This window comes from Pecten maximus, chromosome 1, assembly GCF_902652985.1.
Source record: "Pecten maximus chromosome 1, xPecMax1.1, whole genome shotgun sequence".
Lineage (NCBI taxonomy): Eukaryota > Metazoa > Mollusca > Bivalvia > Pectinida > Pectinidae > Pecten > Pecten maximus.
In genome coordinates, this window is record NC_047015.1 from 53,287,728 (window position 1) to 53,312,080 (window position 24,353).

The 24,353-nt window shown below is 35.5% G+C and overlaps 1 protein-coding gene across 4 annotated transcripts in view; it reads left to right on the top strand.

The window, feature by feature from the left end:
• Nucleotides 1-24,353, top strand: part of LOC117337922 (caskin-1-like) — a 161,611-nt gene that overhangs the window by 84,142 nt on the left and 53,116 nt on the right. For 3 of the 4 annotated variants that reach the window (XM_033899071.1, XM_033899085.1, XM_033899094.1), the window contains 3 exons: nt 6,939-7,033; nt 22,198-22,309; nt 23,324-23,515. In XM_033899071.1, coding sequence (XP_033754962.1) covers nt 6,939-7,033; nt 22,198-22,309; nt 23,324-23,515 — 399 coding nt within the window. The remainder of the gene's footprint in view (nt 1-6,938; nt 7,034-22,197; nt 22,310-23,323; nt 23,516-24,353) is intronic. The other variant, XM_033899078.1, reaches the window with a different exon arrangement.

The following is a 24,353-nucleotide window of genomic DNA, read 5'->3' on the forward strand; positions in this document are numbered from 1 at the left end:
CAACGCATAAATTAAAGGCAATTTTATCAAAGGTATCTCAAAGGCAGAATGTCCTCATGTATAACTGGTTCATTATAAGGTCCTAATTTAATGTCATACCGTTTTTACCCATTGTCTATGCGGGTAATAAGCCCAACAAAGTCTATATTGCGGTTCAGTATGAATACTTTGGTTTGTTTTCGTTTAACGTCCTATTAACAGCCAGGGTCATTTAAGGACGTGCCAGGTTTTGGAGGTGGAGGAAAGCCAAAAACCACCGGCCTATGGTCAGTACCTGGCAACTGCCCCACGTAGGTTTCGAACTCGCAACCCAGAGGTGGAGGGCTAGTGATAAAGTGTCGGGACACCTTAACCATTTGGCCACCGCGGCCCCTTAGTATGAATACTAACAGCTGCAATTTCATTGTCTTGCAATTAAGCCCAGCCCCTAGTTAATGTATCAAAGATTACGTGTGGCACTTTGGCTTATTACAGGATAAATATTGTAGTTAATTAAATTATCATAATTTGTACCCATGCTTTATCAAGAAAAGCCATTTCCTCCCCTATTTCTTCCACCTTTAAAATCGTTAAGAGAAAGGTTTCGAACTCCATATTATCAGATCAGCCAAAGATGAAATGGTTTGGTAGGTTCATATTAAAATGAAAAAATGGCAGCATGCAGATATGCCCCCCCCCCCCCCCCCTCTAAAAAAAAAAAAAAAAGGGAAAAATCTCTCACTCTCTCACTTCCTGATTGCCATTGTTGTTTTCCACCTAAACAATGACCTTACTTATCTCATTTTTGACATACAAATAAGAAAGATAAATAACTTAAAGATAAGACGACGTTTTACCAGGACAAGAAGATATTAGATAATGTGCCGATTGTGTTGTGAGTATGTCTCTTAACATTAATGAAACCCTACTGGAGCCAGACTTGTGAAGTTATTTTAGATGATAGACAGTGAGGATTTCGATGGGAGCACTGACGTTGATTTCATGGGTACTTGTAACACAGGACGTGATCGTAAGCAATTGATTATGTTTCAACTGACTAATATCCCTGGGGAATTCCGAGCTTGCTTTCTATGTTGCTCCACGGTTATCACTTAATGACTGAGATTGAAATGCAGATAGCATAATTCCAATAACACGCTTGAACGATTTCTATATTAGACCATGGGTTGGTTTAGGCTAAGACTGGCTATCGAGAGTATACAGGCTGTTTATTAAGTACATACCAGTTTATATATGAATGTATAGTTACATACAGTCTTTCAAAGTGTTGTATGAAATTGAGCTTAATGAAGAAATGTTCAAGTAGTAACAGCTAGCCGATTTGAATAGACTAATTTCTTCAAATGGAAGTTTGTGACACCTCAATTGCATTGGAATCTGAATTGAATTTTAAACTTGTGTATATGTCTCGACGAGAAAAAGCATCAGATTGTATTTTCGGAATAATGTACGTTTTGAAGTATTGATGTAGTAAACTCGGTGAGTATGGAACGATGATTTTCACTTCGGTAGATGTGATATGGACATTTTTCTATACACTTACCCTCCATTTCGCCGATGAAATATTCATGGAGACTTTACAAAACACTCCATGCATCCTGATTTCAATGTTGATAATGAAATGTGTGGTACTAGCACTCACTGGGGAAAAATAGATATGTGTATTGGTATATTTCAATTTCACTGAAATGTTACTGCAATATGTATAATGTTTGTCCAACTCCGTACCGCTGTGGGAATAATACCTACATACTGTTTATATATTTTTCCTGTAACTACTGCTACATTTCAGGTCTCTCAAAATAGAGTGTTTTACGTAACTGCTGAGGCTACGATTTTAGTAAATATCCATTAATCAGACATCATTAAAATTAGCAATTAAAAGAATTTTGACATAGCCTCGTCATTCTTTTGCAACAACAATTTTTTTTGGGAATTTTACAATAAATGCCTTTTTCTGAGGTCAATTTGAAGATTTTTTAACCAGAAAAAAAGGTGATATTAACCTTTAAAAAAGTCAGCAGTTCATGGCTTTGTTGCATTGACTTGTCACTTGTTTATTTTGCATTTCATTTTCTTAATAGGCATTACCAGGGCTGTGCTTTATCTGTAAATGTTCAGGAAATTTTGGTGATCGAAAAGTCAATAATTTCTGATTGGTTAAGATATCATGTGTTATGGACTTCCTGGAATATCCCTGTTTCTATTTTTAGCAGAGATAAAAGCATTAAAAAGGTTATTAACTTTGTTAAATAAGTGTCCCTCAATTTCAGGACATTTTGATCATAATTTTGTCAATAAACTAACCACAAAGAAAATAAAATGTGTTTCTATATCAATTTAAATGTTTAACTGTGAACATGTTACTGCTGTGGAAAGGGAAATTATAAAATTGAATTTATTAATCCCTATCATAAGAAGATAAGGAAAAACAGAAACTTGCCTTGGTATCATAATTTTCACAACCATCAATGGCACTTTCTGTATGTGTGCTTATGTGCATACATGTATCAGAGAAAGTGTATATATATAAATGACATTTTACATCCTTCAAAATATATTGGTTTCTATTTATCAAGGTTTAATCCACTTTAACATGCAGCTTGATTTTGCTGATGTTGTATAATGTTTCTTCAGTTAAGGCCATAAAATCTGACCTTGTATGTATAAATAGCAACACGATATGTAACAGTTAGTCAAAATACACCGCCTGGACAAGGACTGGCTTGTGTGTCATACTTCACAACTTTGTCATCCAGGTGGCCAACTTTTTATATGAAGCACAATCCCTGTCTGATAGGAATTCAATACAGGGTGGGAGGCCAGGATGAATATTGTATAGGCGGAGGCCAGAGGTCAGGGGTCATGCAGAGTTTGAGAGGTTAGGGGTTGGTAGTCAGATACAGGGAGAGGAGAGTGTTTATAGAGAGTCGGCTAATCAGTGAATGTCTTTAGAGCCTAATATACAAGTACCTAGTGTAGACACAAAAGATAGGAATCGTATGGGTGACGTAAATTTAGGATTTACAGGTTCTGGGTATTAGAGTACCGACTCACCTGTAGGAGATTTTCTTGTTGTGTATCAATTTTACCTGTAATGTGTGTGGTGTTTTTTTACCTGGAGATAATACAAAATTCCTGCCTGTGGTCTGGAGGTAAAGTCATATGGACTTGATTCTCTTGTCCGGATGTATAATGTTAGATCTTGGATGTTAATGAAACCTGTTGACAATGATTCTATTGTGGACGAGTGTGATATCAGTATTCAAATATATGTGAAGATTCCTCGGACAAGATCACAGGTATGTGTAGTGTTGACATTCCGGGGACACATCGTGGCCAGCCTCAATAGAGACTCCGAGGTCATTCTAGGCTGGTGGCGGTATGTTTGGTACCTGTAATGATACTTGAAATACTGGTATAATGTGGACATGATAAAGGAACCGTATATTTAAAAGTTCAATAAGTAAAGGTTTATATTGTTCAGTTAATGTAACTGTGAAATAAAACCTCGTCTCACTGAACAGGCAGTTTGGTGAAATAACAATAAAGTTCCCATCAAACTGCTCTTTACTTATAAAGTTGTTGACATAAATAGGCCTGTATCAAAGGGAATGAGTTACATGGTATTTGTTTGTAAAATAATATCACAGATTTAATTTCTTTTCATCCTAGATTACACATTAGGGAAGCAACTGTTGTGTGTCTTTATCTAAATAATACTATCTAGGACAACTTAGGGCTAACTTAAACTTGATATTTTTCACATAATGTGTAAATGTTACTGACAAATTACACTAGGGTGTAAATGTTACTGCTAACTTACATTAGGGTGTAAATGTTACTGCTAACCTACATTTCGGTGTAAATGTTACTGCTAACTTACATTAGGGTGTAAATGTTACTGCTAACTTATATTAGGGTGTATATGTTACTGCTAACTTACATTAGGGTGTAAATGTTACTGCTAACTTACATTAGGGTGTAAATGTTACTGCTAACTTACATTACGGTGTAAATGTTACTGCTAACTTACATTAGGGTGTAAATGTTACTGCTAACCTACATTTCGGTGTAAATGTTACTGCTAACTTACATTAGGGTGTTAATGTTACTACTAACTTACATTAGGGTGTAAATATTACTGCTAACTGACACTATAGTGTAAATGTTACTGCTAACTGACACTAGGGTGTAGATGTTACTGCTAACTGACACTAGGGTGTAAATGATACTGTTAACTTACATTAGAGTGTTAATGTTACTGCTAACTTACATTAGGGTGTAAATGTTACTGCTAACTTACATTAGGGTGTAAATGTTACTGCTAACTTACATTAGGGTGTAAATGTTACTGCTAACTTACATTAGGGTGTAAATGTTACTGCTAACTTACATTAGGGTGTAAATGTTACTGCTAACTTACATTAGGGTGTAAATGTTACTGCTAACTTACATTAGGGTGTAAATGTTACTGCTAACTTACATTAGGGTGTAAATGTTACCGCTAACCTACATTAGAGTGTAAATGTTACTGCTAACTTACATTAGGGTGTAAATGTTACCGCTAACCTACATTAGGGTGTAGATGTTACTGCTAACTGACACTAGGGTGTAAATGTTACTGCTAACTTACATTAGGGTGTAAATGTTACTGCTAACTTACATTAGGGTGTAAATGTTACCGCTAACTAACATTAGGGTGTAAATGTTACTGCTAACTTACATTAGGGTGCAAATGTTACTGCTAACTTACACTAGGGTTTAAATGTTACTGCTAACTTACATTGGAGTGTAAATGTTACCGCTAACTTACATTAGGGTGTAAATGTTACTGCTAACTTACATTAGGGTGTAAATGTTACTGCTAACTTACATTAGGGTGTAAATGTTACTGCTAACTTACATTAGGGTGTAAATGTTACTGCTAACTTACATTAGGGTGTAAATGTTACCGCTAACCTACATTAGAGTGTAAATGTTACTGCTAACTTACACTAGAGTGTAAATGTTACTGCTAACTTACATTAGGGTGTAAATGTTACTGCTAACTTACATTAGGGTGTAAATGTTACCGCTAACCTACATTAGAGTGTAAATGTTACTGCTAACTTACATTAGGGTGTAAATGTTACTGCTAACTTACATTAGGGTGTAAATGTTACTGCTAACTTACACTAGTGTGTAAATGTTACTGCTAACTTACATTAGGGTGTAAATATTACTGCTAACTAATACTAGGATGTAAATGTTACCGCTAACTTACATTAGGGTGTAAATGTTACCGCTAACTTACATTAGGGTGTAAATGTTACCGCTAACTTACACTAGAGTGTAAATGTTACTGCTAACTTACATTATAGTGTAAATGTTACTGCTAACTTACATTAGGGTGTAAATGTTACTGCTAACTTACATTAGGGTGTAAATGTTACCGCTAACTTACATTAGGGTGTAAATGTTACCGCTAACTTACACTAGAGTGTAAATGTTACTGCTAAGTTACATTATAGTGTAAATGTTACTGCTAACTTACATTAGGGTGTAAATGTTACTGCTAACTTACATTAGGGTGTAAATGTTACTGCTAACTTACATTAGGGTGTAAATGTTACTGCTAACTTACACTAGATTTGGTGTTGATATTTATTTCCTGCTTACCTCAGTCGCTAAACAGGTGTGAATATTTTGCAGTAATCCAATAGTGTCTATCTGTTAACATGTGTGAATATGATATTACCTAATTGTGCAGTACATGCTATCTAGGATTTCGGAACAAAAACCCTGGGAACAAGATATTGTTTCCAGAGTTGAAGGTCGTGCATTTAGATTATACAGCCACAGGTTTCCTTCTTACAGCTCCACCCAACGTAAGCGTTTGGGAGGACTGTGGGCCTGGCACGATTTAGACCCTAATTTAATAACGAATTGAGTTTTTATGAACTCTAAACTGTGGTATACATGTTCGGAAAGGTAGGGGATGACACTGCATCAATCTACATTCATTTTATAGCAGAAATTCCAATTATTTAATTTTATACCTGCCGACTAGAGCCGTATCATTAGCTATTCACACGTCAGTATGGAGTTTGTATCCAGCTAGGCAGATAGGGTTTCTCATTAGATTTTTGTGTTTCTTTTATTCATAATGTGCCAACACCTCACTGTGTTATGTGAAATGCTTTTGGATTATCTTAATGTTTGTGAGAGATGTTAGCTTAATTTAATAAAATGAAGAAAAAAATAATAAAAATTTAATAACGCTATCATCTTTCATTTCAATGCCATCATTTTTTTACCTGCAGTATATATTAAAATCAAGTACACAAATAGTTGAGAAATTGAATGAAATTTAGGCGATGATTTTGTACTGTGAGGTATTTACTGAGATCAGACACAGAATTGGTATAGCAAAACCCAGTATAAGTCTGCCATCTGATCAGGAGTTTGTCACAGAAGATGTTTAAATTCAGTTATGTATGGTAGAATGGACTGGAAATCCTAGCTCATGAAATGTATTGACATGTCAAATAGCTAGTCCAACATTTCTGTGGAAGTTTAGGGGTCTACAGACTCCGAGTGTGATTGCTAGTTTAGTGAGACAAATTCAAGACAAGTCTTGAGTCTATTGGGTATTAAGAAGTTGTAAATAAGAAATTAGCTTTACGTTATAAAGAAGGTCAATTTGAATCTTCAGGGTAAAATTTTACTTATTGAAATCGTTTCAATAACAAAAACGTGATCCAATCCATCCAGCTGTATAGAGTCAGTGGCTGATGTTGGGAAGTTCATCCTCGGAAAATCTGGTGTGGTCCAAGGAAAACTTTATGAATGATAATAATTATATGTTCTAAAATTTTTTTTTTTTTTTTTTTATGACAACACATGAGCACAACAATGCATAGATAACACTATTTTTTGTTTCCTTGTTTTAACAGAGGCCAGTTTTGCGGTTAAAGCACGAGCGGTGAAGGATTACTGTGACCTTTACGACACCAAGTCCCTGGCATTTCGGGAAGGGGACATCATCAAGGTCAGTATTAGATTCAGTATTGTGAGACATGAAGATACAAATTTAAGATTTCGCTTAATTCTTGAGAAACAATTCAAGAGCCGTGTCAAATTAACACTTGTACATAGAGGTTTGACAGTGATTGGATATCAGTAAATCACATGATACAATACTAGATGCTGATTGGGTATCTCACTCACACAGGCGTGTTCTGAAGAAGTGCGGGTCCCGGTTCTTACAGAAATCTTTTTTTTTTAATTTTTTCAAGGAGGTCACCTTGTCTTTCAGCTACAACATGGCCACTCCCAGGATGGCACTGTCTGAGAATAAAAAATGCACAGGCCTTGTAGAATATTTCTCAGAATTTAATAGTTTTCTACACGACTCTGCACTTTCATTTGTTAATTTACCAATTAGGTAAATGCTAATATCAAATTATTGCAGGTAGACTTTACGTTACATACTAGCACTTTTATTACCTATACACTTTAGGGGCATGGTTTCATAATGTTACATGAATGTAATATTACATATAAATGTAATTTATGACTCTAATGTTACAGTGATGTAATTAAAAAATTAACAACACTGTTGTATGCTAAATCCCATTACGAACGTCTGGAAGACACCATGGATTCGTGTTGTTGTGTTGGTGATATATATGTCCATTATAAAGACCGCCAGGGGCCATTTTGCAGTCATCAGTAGGCAACATATATCAATTACCTTGTAGTGGTAATCAGACATTATATAGACACACATAAGTACATATGTACTGATGTACTTACCATAGCCAGCAGGGGTTCCACTGATGACTGACTGGGCATCATTAATTATGGACAAATATTAATTAATATACCCCATGACCCTCTGATCATTTCTGTGTGTCTGTGAAGGAGCTGGACTGTGTACATTTATAGAAGAGGTAATTAGTTTAATGATTAATCCAGTCTCCTTTCTTCATTATGTGGAACTGTCTAGCATCATACGTCTGTAGTTGTGTAGACTTGTTGATGGGAGACGATGGAAAAAAATGTACTTTGAATAATTTCTAATAGTTAATGATGACATCATAGGCAGATTGAAATGATTTTCAAATCTGTGGAGGTTGTTTTTTCAAATTCATACCCTGAAAATATATTTGATGTTAAAATGTTAATTTAGGTACGATTTGAGAAAAAAATTGGGAGATGTTAAATTCAGTTATTAGAGAATATCGTTATATACTTATAAGTAATATTTATGTATTCATGTTGCTAGAGCTTGGGATAATTATGTCTGGGACCCCTTCGGGGCGATGTGCTCTGGCCTGTTTAGATAGGGATCCCTCCGTATCCCCTGGTGGTGTTTGTCTGTTTGGGTTAGTACGTGGTATTGTTTGTATGTTTGGGGACCGTAACATTACATCACTGGAGATAGGAGGATGGTGTCAAGTCAGACAGTCCAGTCAGCCAAACATCATGGAGAGTAAAGAAAACTGATGAAGCCCTGAGTTGGGATGAAATTGAGATTAGAATCTTTCCTCTCCACTAACAGTCCTGCAGGCCTGTTATATCATCTCTGTTTTCCTGTCATTATCGAAACCAATCTTCATCTTCTTCCTTAACTAACTAGAAATAGTTCATTCCGCCATCAATACATGCTTGGATGGACCAGCTTTGCCTGAAAGTAGAAAAATTCCCTTAGTAGACCTACAAGGTACTGATGTCATATGAATCCACAATATGGAATGTAGGAACATGTTTTTACTCTATTTTACTTCCGTTGTCCTATTTTAACCAATCAGGTCTTAGGAGTTTCATCAATTAAAATTAAAAATTCATTATTGTGAAATTTTCAATAGGAAGCCTAATTACAGAACTTGAGGAAAATTTCTCAAGTTAGATTTTTCCTTATAACAAATAATGCATCCTTGATGGAGAATTTAAAGAAATTTTAAGTTGTGACATTGCCTTAGTTAAGATGACATCAATGAAATCGGGGCCAGAAGATTACTTACTTTATTTTACTTCTCTTTTCCCTGTTTTTACCGGTCAGGTCGACCTGAGTTATTCCAGTTTACTTCCCTTCCCTTATTTTGACTGTCTCTTACTCCAGTTTACTTCCCTTCCCCTATTTTGACTGTCTCTTAATCCAGCTGACTTCCCTTCCCCTAATTTTACTGTCTCTCACTCCGGCTGACTTCCCTTTACTTCCCCTATTTTAGGTGTATGGTAGATTAAGTCTGATAATTTTATCAGCATTAGTAGATAATGAGGGATCTGGTATCCAGGGGATACCCAACTACTAGGGGGTCTGGTCATTTACCTGTGTACATCACTAGGGGATAGGTGGGTGGTGGGGGAGGGGGGGGGGGGGGCTGTGTGTATGTTTGGTGGGGGGAGGGGGGAGCTGTGTGTATGTTAGGTGGGGGTGGGGGAGGCTAGGTGGGGGTGGGAGGGGGAGATGTGTGTATGTTAGGTGGTGGGAGGGGGAGAGGCTGTTCCTGTATAGGGGGAGCTGTGTGTATGTTAGGTGGTGGGAGGGGGAGAGGCTGTTCCTGTATAGGGGGAGCTGTGTGTATATGTTAGGTGGGGGGAGAGGCTGTTACTGTATAGGGGGAGCTGTGTGTATGTTAGGTGGTGGGAGGGGGAGAGGCTGTTCCTGTATAGGGGCAGCTGTGTGTATGTTAGGTGGTGGGAGGGGGAGAGGCTGTTCCTGTATAGGGGGAGCTGTGTGTATATGTTAGGTGGGGGGAGAGGCTGTTACTGTATAGGGGGAGCTGTGTGTATGTTAGGTGGTGGGAGGGGGAGAGGCTGTTCCTGTATAGGGGGAGCTGTGTGTATGTTAGGTGGTGGGAGGGGGAGAGGCTGTTCCTGTATAGGGGGAGCTGTGTGTATATGTTAGGTGGGGGGAGAGGCTGTTCCTGTATAGGGGGAGCTGTGTGTATATGTTATGTGGGGGGAGAGGCTGTTACTGTATAGGGGGAGCTGTGTGTATGTTAGGTGGTGGGAGGGGGGAGGCTGTTACTGTATAGGGGGAGCTGTGTGTATGTTAGGTGGTGGGAGGGGGATGTTCTGACCTCTCCAGGAGGGGTCACTCCTGTACACAAATCACCCAGCATGTGTTGCTGTTAGCTTGCCAAGGCCATTTTGTGCCCTGGGTCCTGAGCTGTTCATCACAAATTTGGTGTGCTGTGTTGGTTACGATCATTATTTACATGATGTCATTGTGGTGTCAGAGGTAAGATATTTATATCAAAGTCTTCTTATCTGGGGCTTGTAAAACATATACCCAGGGGCCAGGACAGTATAGAAACAGTACACCAGGGGCCATGACCGTATGGAAACAGTACACCAGGGGCCAGGACACAGAAGGGTTGAAAAGGGGTTTAAGGAGATAAAAAATTGTGAAATAGTTAAAACTGTAGAGCTTCATTTCTCCTTATTGGAACTTCAGGTGATGCTTCAAATTTCTTAGTTATATTATATGGTGGTTTCTGTGTATACAAATAGGTATGGTTTTTCCACAGTGGCAAAATTTAAGATTAAATCATTTAGTCACATTTTTTTCTGGAATTTTTATCCCATAAGTTATGATTCTTTAATGAATTAATTTCAACATGTCAGATTTGGACAGAATATAGTTATTGTATAGGCTGAGGGCTGTTTGGAGTTTTTAGTCCTAGCTGTCATCTACAAGATAAATATGAATGTGTACATTATGTAAAACGGAAGAATATGTATACACGTAACTAGAACATAAAATTTACATTACTTCCTTAAAATGTTGCATATTTCTTCTAAATGTATAATGTATAAGTGAAAATTTCATGTTCAACATTAATCTTGTCCATTTAGACACCGTAAAATCCTGTTTTTACGATTGCATAAAATTTGCATCATCCACTTACTGCCCATACTTTAGGCTAAATGTACAAAAAAAGTCTATTCAGGTAAAGTTTAACTTTGATGCAGGCAAAAGGACACCTGCTAGGATCTATACAAGTTTGTCTGTGGGTGTGTAAAGGAAACAAGATGGATACGCTGCGTTTGTGGACATGACGTAAATATATTTCCTGTCCTGATGTAAAAGATTATAGGGAAATCCACCAGTGTCGTCTATTTCTCTTCTGGCTGCATTGGCTACAAATCAAATCCAGTTTCAAATGGGATTAAGTTTTATTTTGTCAATGCCGCCTTGAGAAGAATAAAATATATAGGGCGAAGTTTCGTCGATCTGAAATGAAGTGAAAAGAATTTCAAAGTAATTTTTTATCGCAAGCAAAAATGTTTGTAATATTTCTTTGACAATCCTCTTAAATGTCGCCATTTTGAAAGGATGTCTTTTCAGTGTGTCATCATGACATCATGCTGATCATGTTATGACATCATTACACAAGATATTACATGAGGCAGTGTTCATGACATCTGATTTGACTATTCCCTATGTAACTGACCAAATTCCCTTGAAGACACTGTGTTGCTGTGCATATTATACCAATGTTGTTTTAAGACCTTTCCTTTGGAACGGACACCATAGTCACATCAGAAAATAAAAATATTCACATGCTATTAAGAAAGACATAGTTTTCCTCACCCAGTGTCTGTATAGGTTCTCCTTGAGTTTTGAGTTCTCACTGATGGCTCATCTGGTTTTCATTTACATTAATGGCTAGGGAGAAAGCAACTGGACAGGGGTCAGTTGTTGGATATCATCCACCACTTTGGTCAGTAAATTGGCCACCAGAGGAAAGTCTATTGTATCATATACCCCTTTACTGAACAAATTGGAGACTTGTGGAGATGTTTCCAATAAACTCTGTGAGTAATGTTTCCAGCAAGCTTATACATGGAGGATGTATAGGTACATATTGTATGTAGACTAACCATGCTGGCCACAATGTTAGCCTGGCTTAGAGAGGCTGACCACTTGTTCCATGTTGTAGATGATAGCCCTCTGGTCAGCTGTGTGAGAGAGAGATCATTTTACCAGTATAGAAGTGGCAGGGCCTGCTATTTGAAGCCAATTTTGTTGCAAGTTATGTTTGAAGCCAAGGTCATACTAGTTGTGAATACTTGTTCATATTTTGTTGCACATATTTGTAGCTACATTGATGGCAAACCACTTTGAAGTGAGTATTTGAAGTTACATTGATGGAAGGATGACTTGAAGTCATCATCTGAATTAAGCTACAATGACATTAATTTGAAGCCATGTTTTTGAAGTTTCTAGGTGAAAGGATGATTTGAAGCTTCAATGGTGTCATATCATTTCAAAATCTATATTTGAAGCCATTGATGGGATTTGTGTTTGATGGCAATGTTAGTTGATGGAATTGAAGGCAGTAATGGTCACTGTGGTCAAGGATTTGATAAGGTATTTTTGAAAACATTGACGTTTTGGACTTAATTGGTGGAAAATCATCTTATACATTTCTTATCAGTCAAGTGAAATGTAATCTCTAAAGACTATCAGTTATATACTTCCCCTGTTGATCGATATCCCATGATTTGTTTAGTACGTGGGTTTTCATCGGTCAAGTGAGGCCAGCTTTAACTCTATCGCGATCATGTTATACCTTAACAACCAAGCTATTTCTTCTCTGAAGTATTTCTATATCAGAAATACCGGCATACACAACGGACAATTCGTGCCTATAAGGCTTTCAGAGTACTCGGGCGATGTGCTTTAGGTTCGAGTGGGATGAAAGTTTTACTTCTGAATGCCTTCTCTGTATCGTAGAGTATCCTCATTGACATTTAGGATAGTTTCTAGCAGATATTAAGTGCTGTGATAATGGGCTGTAAGAATTTTTCTTGATTAAGAGGTCGTTGATCGGACTTCTGGATTGTAGGTATACACAGACTATGCTGGGGGCAAGCCACATTGATAGGTGTACCTATATATAGATTTATAAGTCCAAGGTGCAGAAAATATTTACAGTGAAACAATATTAAAAGTCCAAGTGCCAGAAAATCAAGTTATTATATAAATAACAAATCGGGTGTTAGGTTGACGTGTGTATAAATATATCACTCAGCTTGAGATTAAAGGGAGATAATCTGATGTTTGTATCGGCACTAATCCATCGTAGGATCTGAGTGCTCTGGTCTGGTATCCATACACAGGATGTATGTAGGTATCCGGGAATTGATTTTTATGTTAGAACGGCCTTGACTTTATCGTTTTGTTTGTCTGTTAGCGGTGCTCCTATCTCGTCTGACTCAATCAGGTTTTTCTAGTGTTATCTGTAATTTATCGGATGTGTTGTGCTCATGTATCAACGTCTGTGATCTCCCCAAATAAACGGTATTTACTCGATTTGTTACATCAATTAGTCATAATTCTTATCAAAGTCCCTAAATTTATTGCAGTGTGAGGAAGGTGATTGGTTGAGTTCGTGTCATGGGAGCGTTGTTGTTGTTTTCGGTTCATGATGGAGCAATTGATACATTAATTCATCTGCACTCCCATTAGACCACCCCTAAGATATATAGTACCCCCTGCCATCAGTATATTGTGTCAGAAGTGGCACTATCCACAATTTATACATTAAGTCATTAGTCAAAAGGGATGCCCCCTATCAATACTACACTTTCAGTAGTGGCGCCCTCTACTGTACCATTAGTGCATTCCATCAATGCACGATTAATACACTTCGTCTATAGTGGTGCCCTACCATTAGTACACACTAGCAGAGCAGTAGTGGCGCCCTCTACCATAAGTATACACACTAGCAGAGCAGTAGTGGCGCCCTCTACCACAAGTACACACTTGCAATTGTGGCGCCCTCTACTGAACCATTAATGCACTTCACCTATAGTGGTGCCCTCTACCATAAGTACTGAACCTGGCAGAGTAGTTGTGGCGCCCTCTACCATAAGTACACACTAGCATAGCAGTAGTGGCGCCCCCTAGCATTAGTACACTTAATCAATAGTGGCGCCCTCTACCACAAGTACACACTATCAGTAGTGGCGCCCCCTGACATTAATACACTTAACCAGAAGTGGTGCCCCCTACCATCAATAATCAATCATTATTTTGGCACTGTCATCATTCGACAGACATCTTGACCAGTCATATTTCTGCTATATTGTTCCTGTGTGGCTACTTTGCATGTAAAATGTCCTAGGTGGCTGAGGTAGGTGACAAAAGTTCTCCAACACCCAGAAACAAACAAATCCTGTAGCAGTACTTTCTGTTGTCAAGTCATAAGCAATGACACATGAACAAAATAATGATAAACAGACTGGAAAATACAGAAGCAAGGATTACTTGTGGGAAATAATTTGTGATGTTGCGTAGGGATTGGTTTGAGAGCTGACAAAGACAATGATACAGACAAAAATGGTTACCAATAATTTGAAGATGACTTCTGGCGTATTATGGCAGTAGAGTCCTATAGCACTGTGACAGGAAATGATAGGAGAGAGATGAGACAAAGATATAAATTGCTGATGAGATGAAATCAACAAGGTGTTGATATCGGACATTGAAATAGACGCAGTCTGATGTGTACTGAAATAGTATTCAAATGTGACAGGTTATGACACAGAAACTAATTGGTTTTTTGTCTCGGTTCTAAATTCAGCAGTACGTGTTATATTCAATAAGTCGACAGTGATGGCATTTATACATACATGAATGACCAGGTATCACAATATATACTACTTATATACAGACAGACAGTCTAGGCATAAATATAGAAGTGATTTAGTCATATGTTAGTATGCTAAGAATATACTGCCAAGATTGAAATACTACCTGAGCTAATATAGTAGTTCTATCTGTGACAGATGTCTTTGTTTATTAATTAGCAACAGATGTCTTTGCTTATTTAATCAATTATGTAATTGGTGACCCATACATGCATAAGTATGAAACATGGTGTTTGGCAATGGTCAGAAAAAAGCTAGAGTATTAATCTGTTGTCTTGGTAAAGTGAGGCAAATCTATAGAGAATTGGCATGGGTCGTTGAGGGGTGTTATTGGAAAAAAACAATGAATTAGTAATTATTGTCTGTGGGGATTTGGACAGAAACTAAATGCATTAGATCATAGTGGTACATTAATCTACAGGCGATCTGGCTCCAAACTGAAAGCTACTTCACTGTTAAAAAATCAGGAATGGCTTGTGAAGGGCCATGTGTTGTTAAGAAAACATCTTTTAGATGGAAGCAAAAATACAATAAAATTTGAAAAAAAAAAAAAAAATCTTTTGAATTTATCCACAAAATATTGTTAAGAAATTTTATCACTTTTTCTCTTATTGTATTGCTCCTTTATTGGAAATCGTTTTTTAAAAACGGGAGATGATATATGTGTATAAAACATGGAAATTTGAGTAATTTGTGGTAATATTTGAGTGGGAATATCAATATATTTGTATTGTAACTTAGAGCCCTTTGCCATGGATTAAAAACCATGTCGCTGTACCATGAATATTGATTCAGCACACACAGAATATTATTCAAATTGACTGGTTATTAGCAGTATAAAGAAATTAGGCGTACCCTATCCACGAACATCACTTTCGGCTTAATGCAAACAGTTGGAATAAAAACAAAATACAAGTCAATCAAGTAGAACGCCTTTTGATGGCTTTGAGTATAAAAACATGGCCAGTACTTCACGGTGGAATTATTGAACAGAGATATATATTGATGTGGACTAGACAACGAAATTAGGCCTGGCATTCAGGAATTTCTGATGAAGTGACCAAAATGTCAGATAAATTGGATCGCTATGTTATGAGCCTTAATTGTCCAATATATGGATTTAGGTCGGACAGGAAGGAGATATGCACATATTTACTTTGGGAAGCTGGGGAGGGATGCACGTTGTGAAGTTGTGACGGAATCAAGACAATGAACAATTTGTGCTGCCTGTTGGATGCTGTGAAGTATGTGGTCTAGTTAATTAATATCGGTCAATATTCACACTGGTCAGCTGATGATTGACCATATGGACTGGACATTGACTGGCCAGACGTGTGTATAGTAGGTGCTGGCTGGGTTCCAGGCATTAGCTTGCATTGGCAGAATAATATCTTTCCTGTACTACAGTGAGTATATCTTGTATAATTAAGTAGCGAAAAAATTTTGCTTAATAAATATTTTGATATGACAAGAAGGTGAACAGATATTTTCACTTTGAAATCATATTTCTATATTTTTTCTGTTTTGAATGATCAGTCTTTTATTTATATTTGTAGAAAAAAACTTTTTTTGTAAGCATATTTTTGTGAATGACAATATATTTTGAGGAGTCCTTATTCGTTGATTTGGTAAAAACTGTTGTTAGTTTAGCAGGATCAACTTCATCTGTAAACAGGATTATTAAGCAAGTTTGTATATCAGAACTACTTAGTGAAAGAGAGGATACCAAAGGAATATATATATATATCCTAGAGGACTGTTAGTTTCCAAGGATCTATGTGATTTACAGTGAGGATTTGCTATCATAAGGATTTACTGCAAAAAAAAGTAGCAAGGATTTACTTCAGAAAAGTGACAAAGATTTCTATAACAAGGATTTACTTCAGAAAAGTGACAAGGATTTCTTATAACAAGGAATTACCATAGAAAAGTGAATGAGGATTTCTTATAACAAGGATTTACTTCAGAAAAGTGACAAGGGTTTGCTTTAACAAGAATTTACCACAAAAAAGTCACAAGGATTTCTTATAGCAAGGATTTACCACAGAAATGTGACAAGGATTTCTTATAACAAAGATTTACTTCAGAAAAGTGACAAAGATTTTCTATAACAAGGATTTACTTCAGAAAAGTGACAAGGATTTGTTATAAGAAGAATTTTCTGCAGAGAAGTAATGCAGATTTGTTACAAGGATTTACTTCAGAAAAGTGACAGGGATTTAGTTATAACAAGGATTTACCAAAAAAAAGTGACAAGGGTTTCTTGTAACAAAGATTTACTTCAGAAAAGTAATGAGGATTTGTTAAAACAAGGATTTACTTCAGAAAAGTGACAAGGATTTCTTATAACAAAGATTTACTTCAGAAAGTGACAAAGATTTAGTTATAACAAGGATTTACCACAGAAAAGTGACAAGGATTTCTTATAACAAAGATTTACGTCAGAAAAGTAATGAGGATTTGTTAAAACAAGGATTTACTTCAGAAAAGTGACAAAGATTTGTTTTAACAAGAATTTACCACAAAAAAGTTACAAGGATTTCTTGTAACAAAGATTTACTTCAGAAAAGTGACAAGGATTTCTTATAACAAAGATTTACTTCAGAAAGTGACAAGGGTTTGTAATAACAAGGATTTACTTCAGGAAAGTGACAAGGATCTGATTAACAAGGATTTATTTCTGAGAAGTGACTGGTACATTGAGAAAAACGACAGTGTTGGTATATAACAGACACTAGAGACAAAAGACAACAGCCTAAAAGGAAATTACCATAAAATCATTGTTACGAGAATAATGAGTATTACCGTATGATGTACACTGAGTCATACAAGGAGATTTTTCATCATGGAAATAATTTCATATCAGGTAGCAAGAATCCACACTTAGACTTTCATATCAAAACTTACACAGATATTTTACCAAAGACTTCGAATACAAAATACAAGGATTTGAGGATATCCTAAAGCTAACCAGGCTTAGACTAGGAAGCAGCTTTGAAAACAAAATACAAGGATTTGAGGATATCCTAAAGCTAACCAGGCTTAAACTAGGAAGCAGCTTTGAAAACAAAATACAAGGATTTGAGGATATCCTAAAGCTAACCAGGCTTAAACTAGGAAGCAGCTTTGAAAACAAAATACAAGGATTTGAGGATATCCTAAAGCTAACCAGGCTTAAACTAGGAAGCAGCTTTGAAAACAAAATACAAGGATTTGAGGATATCCTAAAGCTAACCAGGCTTAAACTAGGAAGCAGCTTTGAAAACAAAATACAAGGATTTGAGGATATCCTAAAGCTAACCAGGCTTAAACTAGGAAGCAAGGGTTGCTGAGGCCAATTGAGTCACTCTAACTAGAAGACCTGCTCCATGGAATGTTATTAAACTCAGTTTGGGAGGACATAATTGATTCCTGTTTTCCTGGCCATGGTTGAGTGATCCCTGAAGAGCCATTTAATTCCCTGTTTTGTATTGGTCAGTGGTCAATTGATCAATGGGGATGAAAGTGAAACGAATAAAGGAAGAACACTGGATGACCCCAAAGTATTGATTCATTTACATACGATACACCATCATGATAAAATCTGTTGTCCCTTTCTCTGTTACTGAAACAGGTTTGTATGTGTAGCATATATTACTGGCTGAAAAGGTATTGAAATAGATGTTGAAAGTGATTTGGAAACGAGCTGAATGCTGACTGGCAATTATTTCGGATGTCATTTCGAGGGATTTTTATTTCATTTGTTGAAATGTTACAAGGTTTCTTTCAATTAAAATCTTAGAGCTTTTCAAAATCTTAAAAGCTTTTCGAAAACTGTAGGGTTTCAAGAATTTATAAGTTTTCAGTACTATTAGGCTTCAAAATGCTTTATGACTTTTCAAATATGTTTTAAGTTTTCATATAACTGGGAAATCGAGCTCATATATTGCAATTAACAAAAATGGGATTGCTTTTTGTCTCCAGTAACGTCCTTGACCTCTAATGTCTTTGACAAATATTAATTATCTTTCTGCTCCAATGATTTATCAAGGTGTCAAGTTACCTCCAATAATTAAAAGCATTAATTAATTTCCAACCTTCTTCAAGTTTCAGTAGTAAATGCACTCCAATACCAGTATATATATGTATAATACCCCAAACTATTTGTTATCTTGAATGTCAGAGAGAGTTTTAAAATAAAATGTGGCATTTAAATCTATTTCATTTCAGAAAAAACAAAATGATTCATTATTTGAAAATGAATTAGTATTTTGCACTTGAAGCGCACTGCTGGGGATGTGGTATATATGAAAATTAATACTTGTACCTTTCTTTAGGTTCATACTGAATCGATCTTTGTAGCAGTGAATTTATTTAACCATGCATTTTCATGTAAGGGCAAATTGGACCCAGTGATCTGATATTTTCCTTAGTTTTATACACATGTTAGTATTAGGAAAAGTTTTTCACCAACTAAATTGCTATATGCACTTTAATGGGCTTATTAGCAGGCATAAGCTTATCAAGATGGTTTTAGAAAAATGCCTTAATTATTAAATCATATATGCTGCAATAAGCCCATGCCGTGTCTATTTCAGAGCTGTCAGTATGCTTAATTAGATATTATTTCATTGTAATATATTATTTCATTGTCCAGAAATAAGCCCTCTGCCTACATTGGGTTTAACATTTATGGTATTTAGATAGGATTAGTATAAGATGCTGTGTTACAATAATTAACCTGCATTTAAAAAAAAAAAATTTGTGACTTCAGCAAGTCTAGCACAAGAACTTGTGCTGGGTATGATAATACGTCTTGTTAGACATTCAGATAAATGCTTCATGCAGAGTATTGATTTATGCACGTTTCAGAAGAATATTGCCCACCTGAGACCAGCAAAACTTCAAATCTACTGCTTTGCTGTAAATAGTACAATATATATAGAACCCTGAACATTGTCAAAACCAATTATCTTCAGTCTAATTACAACATTAGGATGAATTTAATCAGAATTTTTCTCTTTCTCAGTTTAGTTCTTTGAAATATTCTTCAAAATGTAAATATACAGTCCAAGAAATATAATTTTGTCCGAAATTTTCTTTTGTCAAGTTGTTCAAGATTTTTCATATCATTAGAAATGGTTAGATTTAACCCAATTATCATTGGCTAAAACATGGCCAGGTGGAGGTTAATATTTTGAGATATTTGCCGGATGTTTTTATTTTTAGAAACACTGGGTTAATATTTCACTTATGATATTATAATTGTGATATCACAATGCCCCAATGTAGGGGGGCCGCGGTGGCCGAGTGGTTAAGGTGTCCCGACACTTTATCACTAGCCCTCCACCTCCGGGTTGCGAGTTCGAAACCAATGTGGGGCAGTTGCCAGGTACTGACCGTAGGTCGGTGGTTTTTCTCCGGGTACTCCGGCTTTCCTCCACCTCTAAACCTGGCACATCCTTAAATGACCCTGGCTGTTAATAGGATGTTAAACAAAATAAACCAAAATAAACCAAACCAAACCCTAATGTAGATTTCCTGTTATTGAGATTGATATAATGCAATTCCACCCTTTTTGCAAACAAGTTTCATATCTAATAAAAAAATGAAGGACCTTTGATTCAGTCAAGATGATGTTATACCATTCTAGTAGAATCTAAAATATTAACCTCAGGCTTTGCCCTAAGTCAATATTTGATTCTACTAGGTTCATATAACACCATATTGACATCACCATAGTTCCATAATTAATAATTATGAGATTATAAAAGTGTACATTTATCTACTTTTCTTTGAAAGTTGGAACCACTTGATTAGATATTTTAGGATGACCAAGAAGTGGCTATGGTTTTTCTCAAGAAATTTAAAAAAAAATTTTTTTAAATGAATGCATACCTGTTTGATTGCAAAATCTTACAACAATTTGAGTTCTTCAGAACTTGGTGAACCACTGTATGTGTCTTCTCACGATTTTCGGGAATTTTTTAGGGAAACTTGTTTTTGTTATTTTTGTTAAAAGTATATGTGAACTTGGAGATGGTTATGACCTTTGTAACCATGACGTCTTTGGCAAGACTTTTTCGGTCTAGTCATATTTAATTTTCGGCTACTGTTTTTGCTTATGACCATCAAAATTGCATGTGTCTGTCTAAACCGTGTAAAAATTTGACTGAAATATGTAGACTTTCATAGATAAAGCTGTGTTTATATTGCTATTCATCCGAGCAGACGGACATGTGGCAGATACGATCTCTTTTATGGGAATAAAAACAGCCAATCAACTGATAGTTTCCATGGTTATTGTGATTTTCGTATATCTTCTCTTTTGGAGAATGGTTAAATATTCATAAATTTGTTCTGACGTAGTATTTAGTTTATGTGGCGTTTATATACATGCAGAATTGTTTAAGTATATACTGTCTACAAAAGAATCGTCCAGGGATTATATGGTTGGCACTTCTTGTCAGAGATGAAACTTCCTGTCAAAGACAGGGTTTTTTTTATTGCCTATTTTGTCCGTCTTGTTCTTTTTAAACAAGTATTAATGTTACTTATTTTGAATGCTAACAGTTTTTATCAGACATTTTCTTTTTTTTGTCATAGCAAGGATAATTCTTGTAAAATGTGTGGATTTTGAATAAAAAATATACTATAGATTTATTAAGAAAGAAAATTCATTTCAGGAAAATTGAGCTCATAGAGTTTCGAACAAAGACAGCTCTTTCATAGATTTGTTATAATCAGTAAAAAAACCCACTTTTACACTTGATATTTTAAATGTCTATGATAGTCATGAACATTTGTAAACAAAAGAAGCTAACCCTTCTGAAACACCTGGGTTCATTGTACTCTACCAAAGGTTTTCCTTAATTGTTCATATCTCTTGCCCACGTTTTTTCAGTTTTAAGTAAGAATTATAGTTTTGTTGACATGTTTGTATGTGCTGTTCTAGGATTGAATTCAGTGACTACCAGGTTAAAGTTATTTCGGAGATTAAAAGCCACGAAAACTCTTTAAACTTCTGTCGTTATAAAAGACTGAAAACAATGGGAAACTGAAATAAATGAATTCCTATATTTGGAACCTGCAAAGAAATGATCAGGCAGTTGCATTCATTGTATTTAAATAATATCTGCCTTCACTATTCCACTTCATGATGAACTGATCAAAAATGACAACTAAAAGTTCATGATTGCATTTTTCTTTATTTGACAGGATGGTAATTTGGGGGAACTTAATAAAGAAGACAGTTCTGCTTGTAAACAATATTTTCCTTTTCAAACAACTATGTGTAAATAGTTCTAAAATCTTATATTCTGGGAGGGAAGCATTTAGTCTCATCAGGAAAACATTCTTCTCCCGGATGTGAGGCACAGTCTCACATCATATGAAAGACATGCTTTCTTATATCACGTGAGACGATATACGATGTGGGTTTACATCTCTCCGTAAACTTATGACATACATTTTGGCCCTCTGCGACTTTTCTGCTTGGATATAGAAGATATGTAATATATTGTACATGTTAAATAATTGTGGAATATTTTTATGTGTTTTCAGGTCATAGAACAAGGTGAAAATGCGTGGAAGGGCGTGGTGATCAGCGATAATCGGAGGATGTCGAAACCGGGATATTTCCCGCCAGAAAATGTTGTCCTCATCGACAGTTCAGGTCTGTGAATATTTTGCTTTTCAATTTGCCTTTTCTTATATAATCAGTAAACATACACAATTCTATTTAAAATAAAGATTACTAATATCGGAAAACAAATCTATATCGATATCACTCCTTTTGATGTATAATAAACTATTTTATTAACATCTGTGAGTGTCAAAAAAATTCTTTTAAATTAAAGGAATATGAAAAAGTAAATCAGTTCAAATTCAATAAGAATGTATTGATAATTAAGTTGATCGATGACTCGCAGTTTCATTGGATACAAATTCTTGATTCCTAATATGATTTCTCATTGCACTGAACTGTTAAAATACTCTTAACAACGCTAACAATTGCTAATTTCTTTATCCTGCCGTTAAGCTTACCCCCTTATTTGAGTTTAGATATTACAGGATATATATATTTGTATATTTTTTAAAAATATTTTTTGAATATATTGAAAAATTAAAAATAGAATTGTGTAAAAAAAACTGTTGAATTCTTTCTTTGCTGGTTAAATTTTAGTAGTGAAATGTAGAATTTGTATGCATGCAGCTTCTACATTTTCATTTACTTTAGATTTCAGTTTTTAAATATATTTTAGTTTTGTTTGCTTTAATTACAGTTATATACAAACTTATTTATTTGTATCTTGTTACATAGTGTTCATAATTGGCATTAAAAACAGAAATAAGAGATTACGGATTTTGAAAAAATATGAAATATTTCCATTTCAAAAGGGACTTTAAATTGAAAATAGCTTTCGCTGATTTATTTTCTGGAATGCCTAGTTTTGTCCTATTTCCTAATTTTTCATTTTCCTTTGTCAACTTGTTTATGGACAAGACTTAAATAAATAACCAATATTTACACTCCAGAGAAAAATAACCAGTGTATGTAGCCTTTATGATACCCAGTCACTAACACATGTACAAAGTGCCTTTAATCAGTGTCATTTTATTTATTATCTTTGGTTTGCATGCAGTAATATTATTTTATTTCCATCGGTTATTTTCTAAATGGCCACAGTCCATACATTGAAACGAGGCAGGCGAGCCCCTAGTCTTCCCAGCATGCAGCAGGTTCCAGACCTCCTTAGTCGCAGTCCCGGAAATTACCATTACACAAACCACGATGTCAACCACTACGGAAGCGTAGGGGCAGACGATTCCTTCCCTCCACCCCCCTCACCCCTTCTGTCCTCACTATCTCCCAACAAAGGTATGCTATATCAACCCGTGAATCGAAATCAATTCTGTCGGTGTGTGGAGCGGAGGCAGCCGCCATGACAAGGGTAGCGTAAACCCTGATCAATATAGACTGGACACAGCCTTTTTATGTTACATCTCTGTCGTCTGGAGTCTTAAACAGTTTGTTTCGGTTATTGATGTTATTTCCCATTTCAACTGATGAATGAGAGGCAAGAAAAAAGAAAACAAGGGAGACAACTCCAATTTTCAGAGACAGATTATTTAAAAAAAAAAAAAAAAACTATGCTGAAAATGTTGAAATTTTTGCGAGAGATTTTTACTTAGATATGCAAGGATATTGATAGAAGAATTATTAAGAAAGTTTACTCTTTAGTAATTAAAAAAAACAATTTATTCTTTTGAATCCTTAAATTAGAAATATTAAACGCACATAAAAAAATGTTTATGATAGATAAATATGTTATCTTTTTTACAATTTTGCATTTAAAGTTATTTTTTGGAATTATGAAAAAAGATTTTGATGGTTATTTCGGAATGATAGCACTGATTGATTGAATAATGGTCTGACTGCACGTTAAGTATCAAAATATTTGAGTTGAAATTAAATTTAATTCTAAATTATGATAATAGAAGAATGTGACTTCTTCTGAAATGTTCCAGCAGCTGACACAAAGTCTGAACTGTACAAAAATTTAAAAGTTGATGATATTGATGCTGTTGAAAAAATCATCCCATGGGAAAAAAACTTCAGTGCAACCTTACCAACTGCCAACCATTTATAGAACGGAGATAGATAGATGTATGAGTTTTCAAATTTTAATTACTTTGTAAGTGGTAAGACTGTCAAA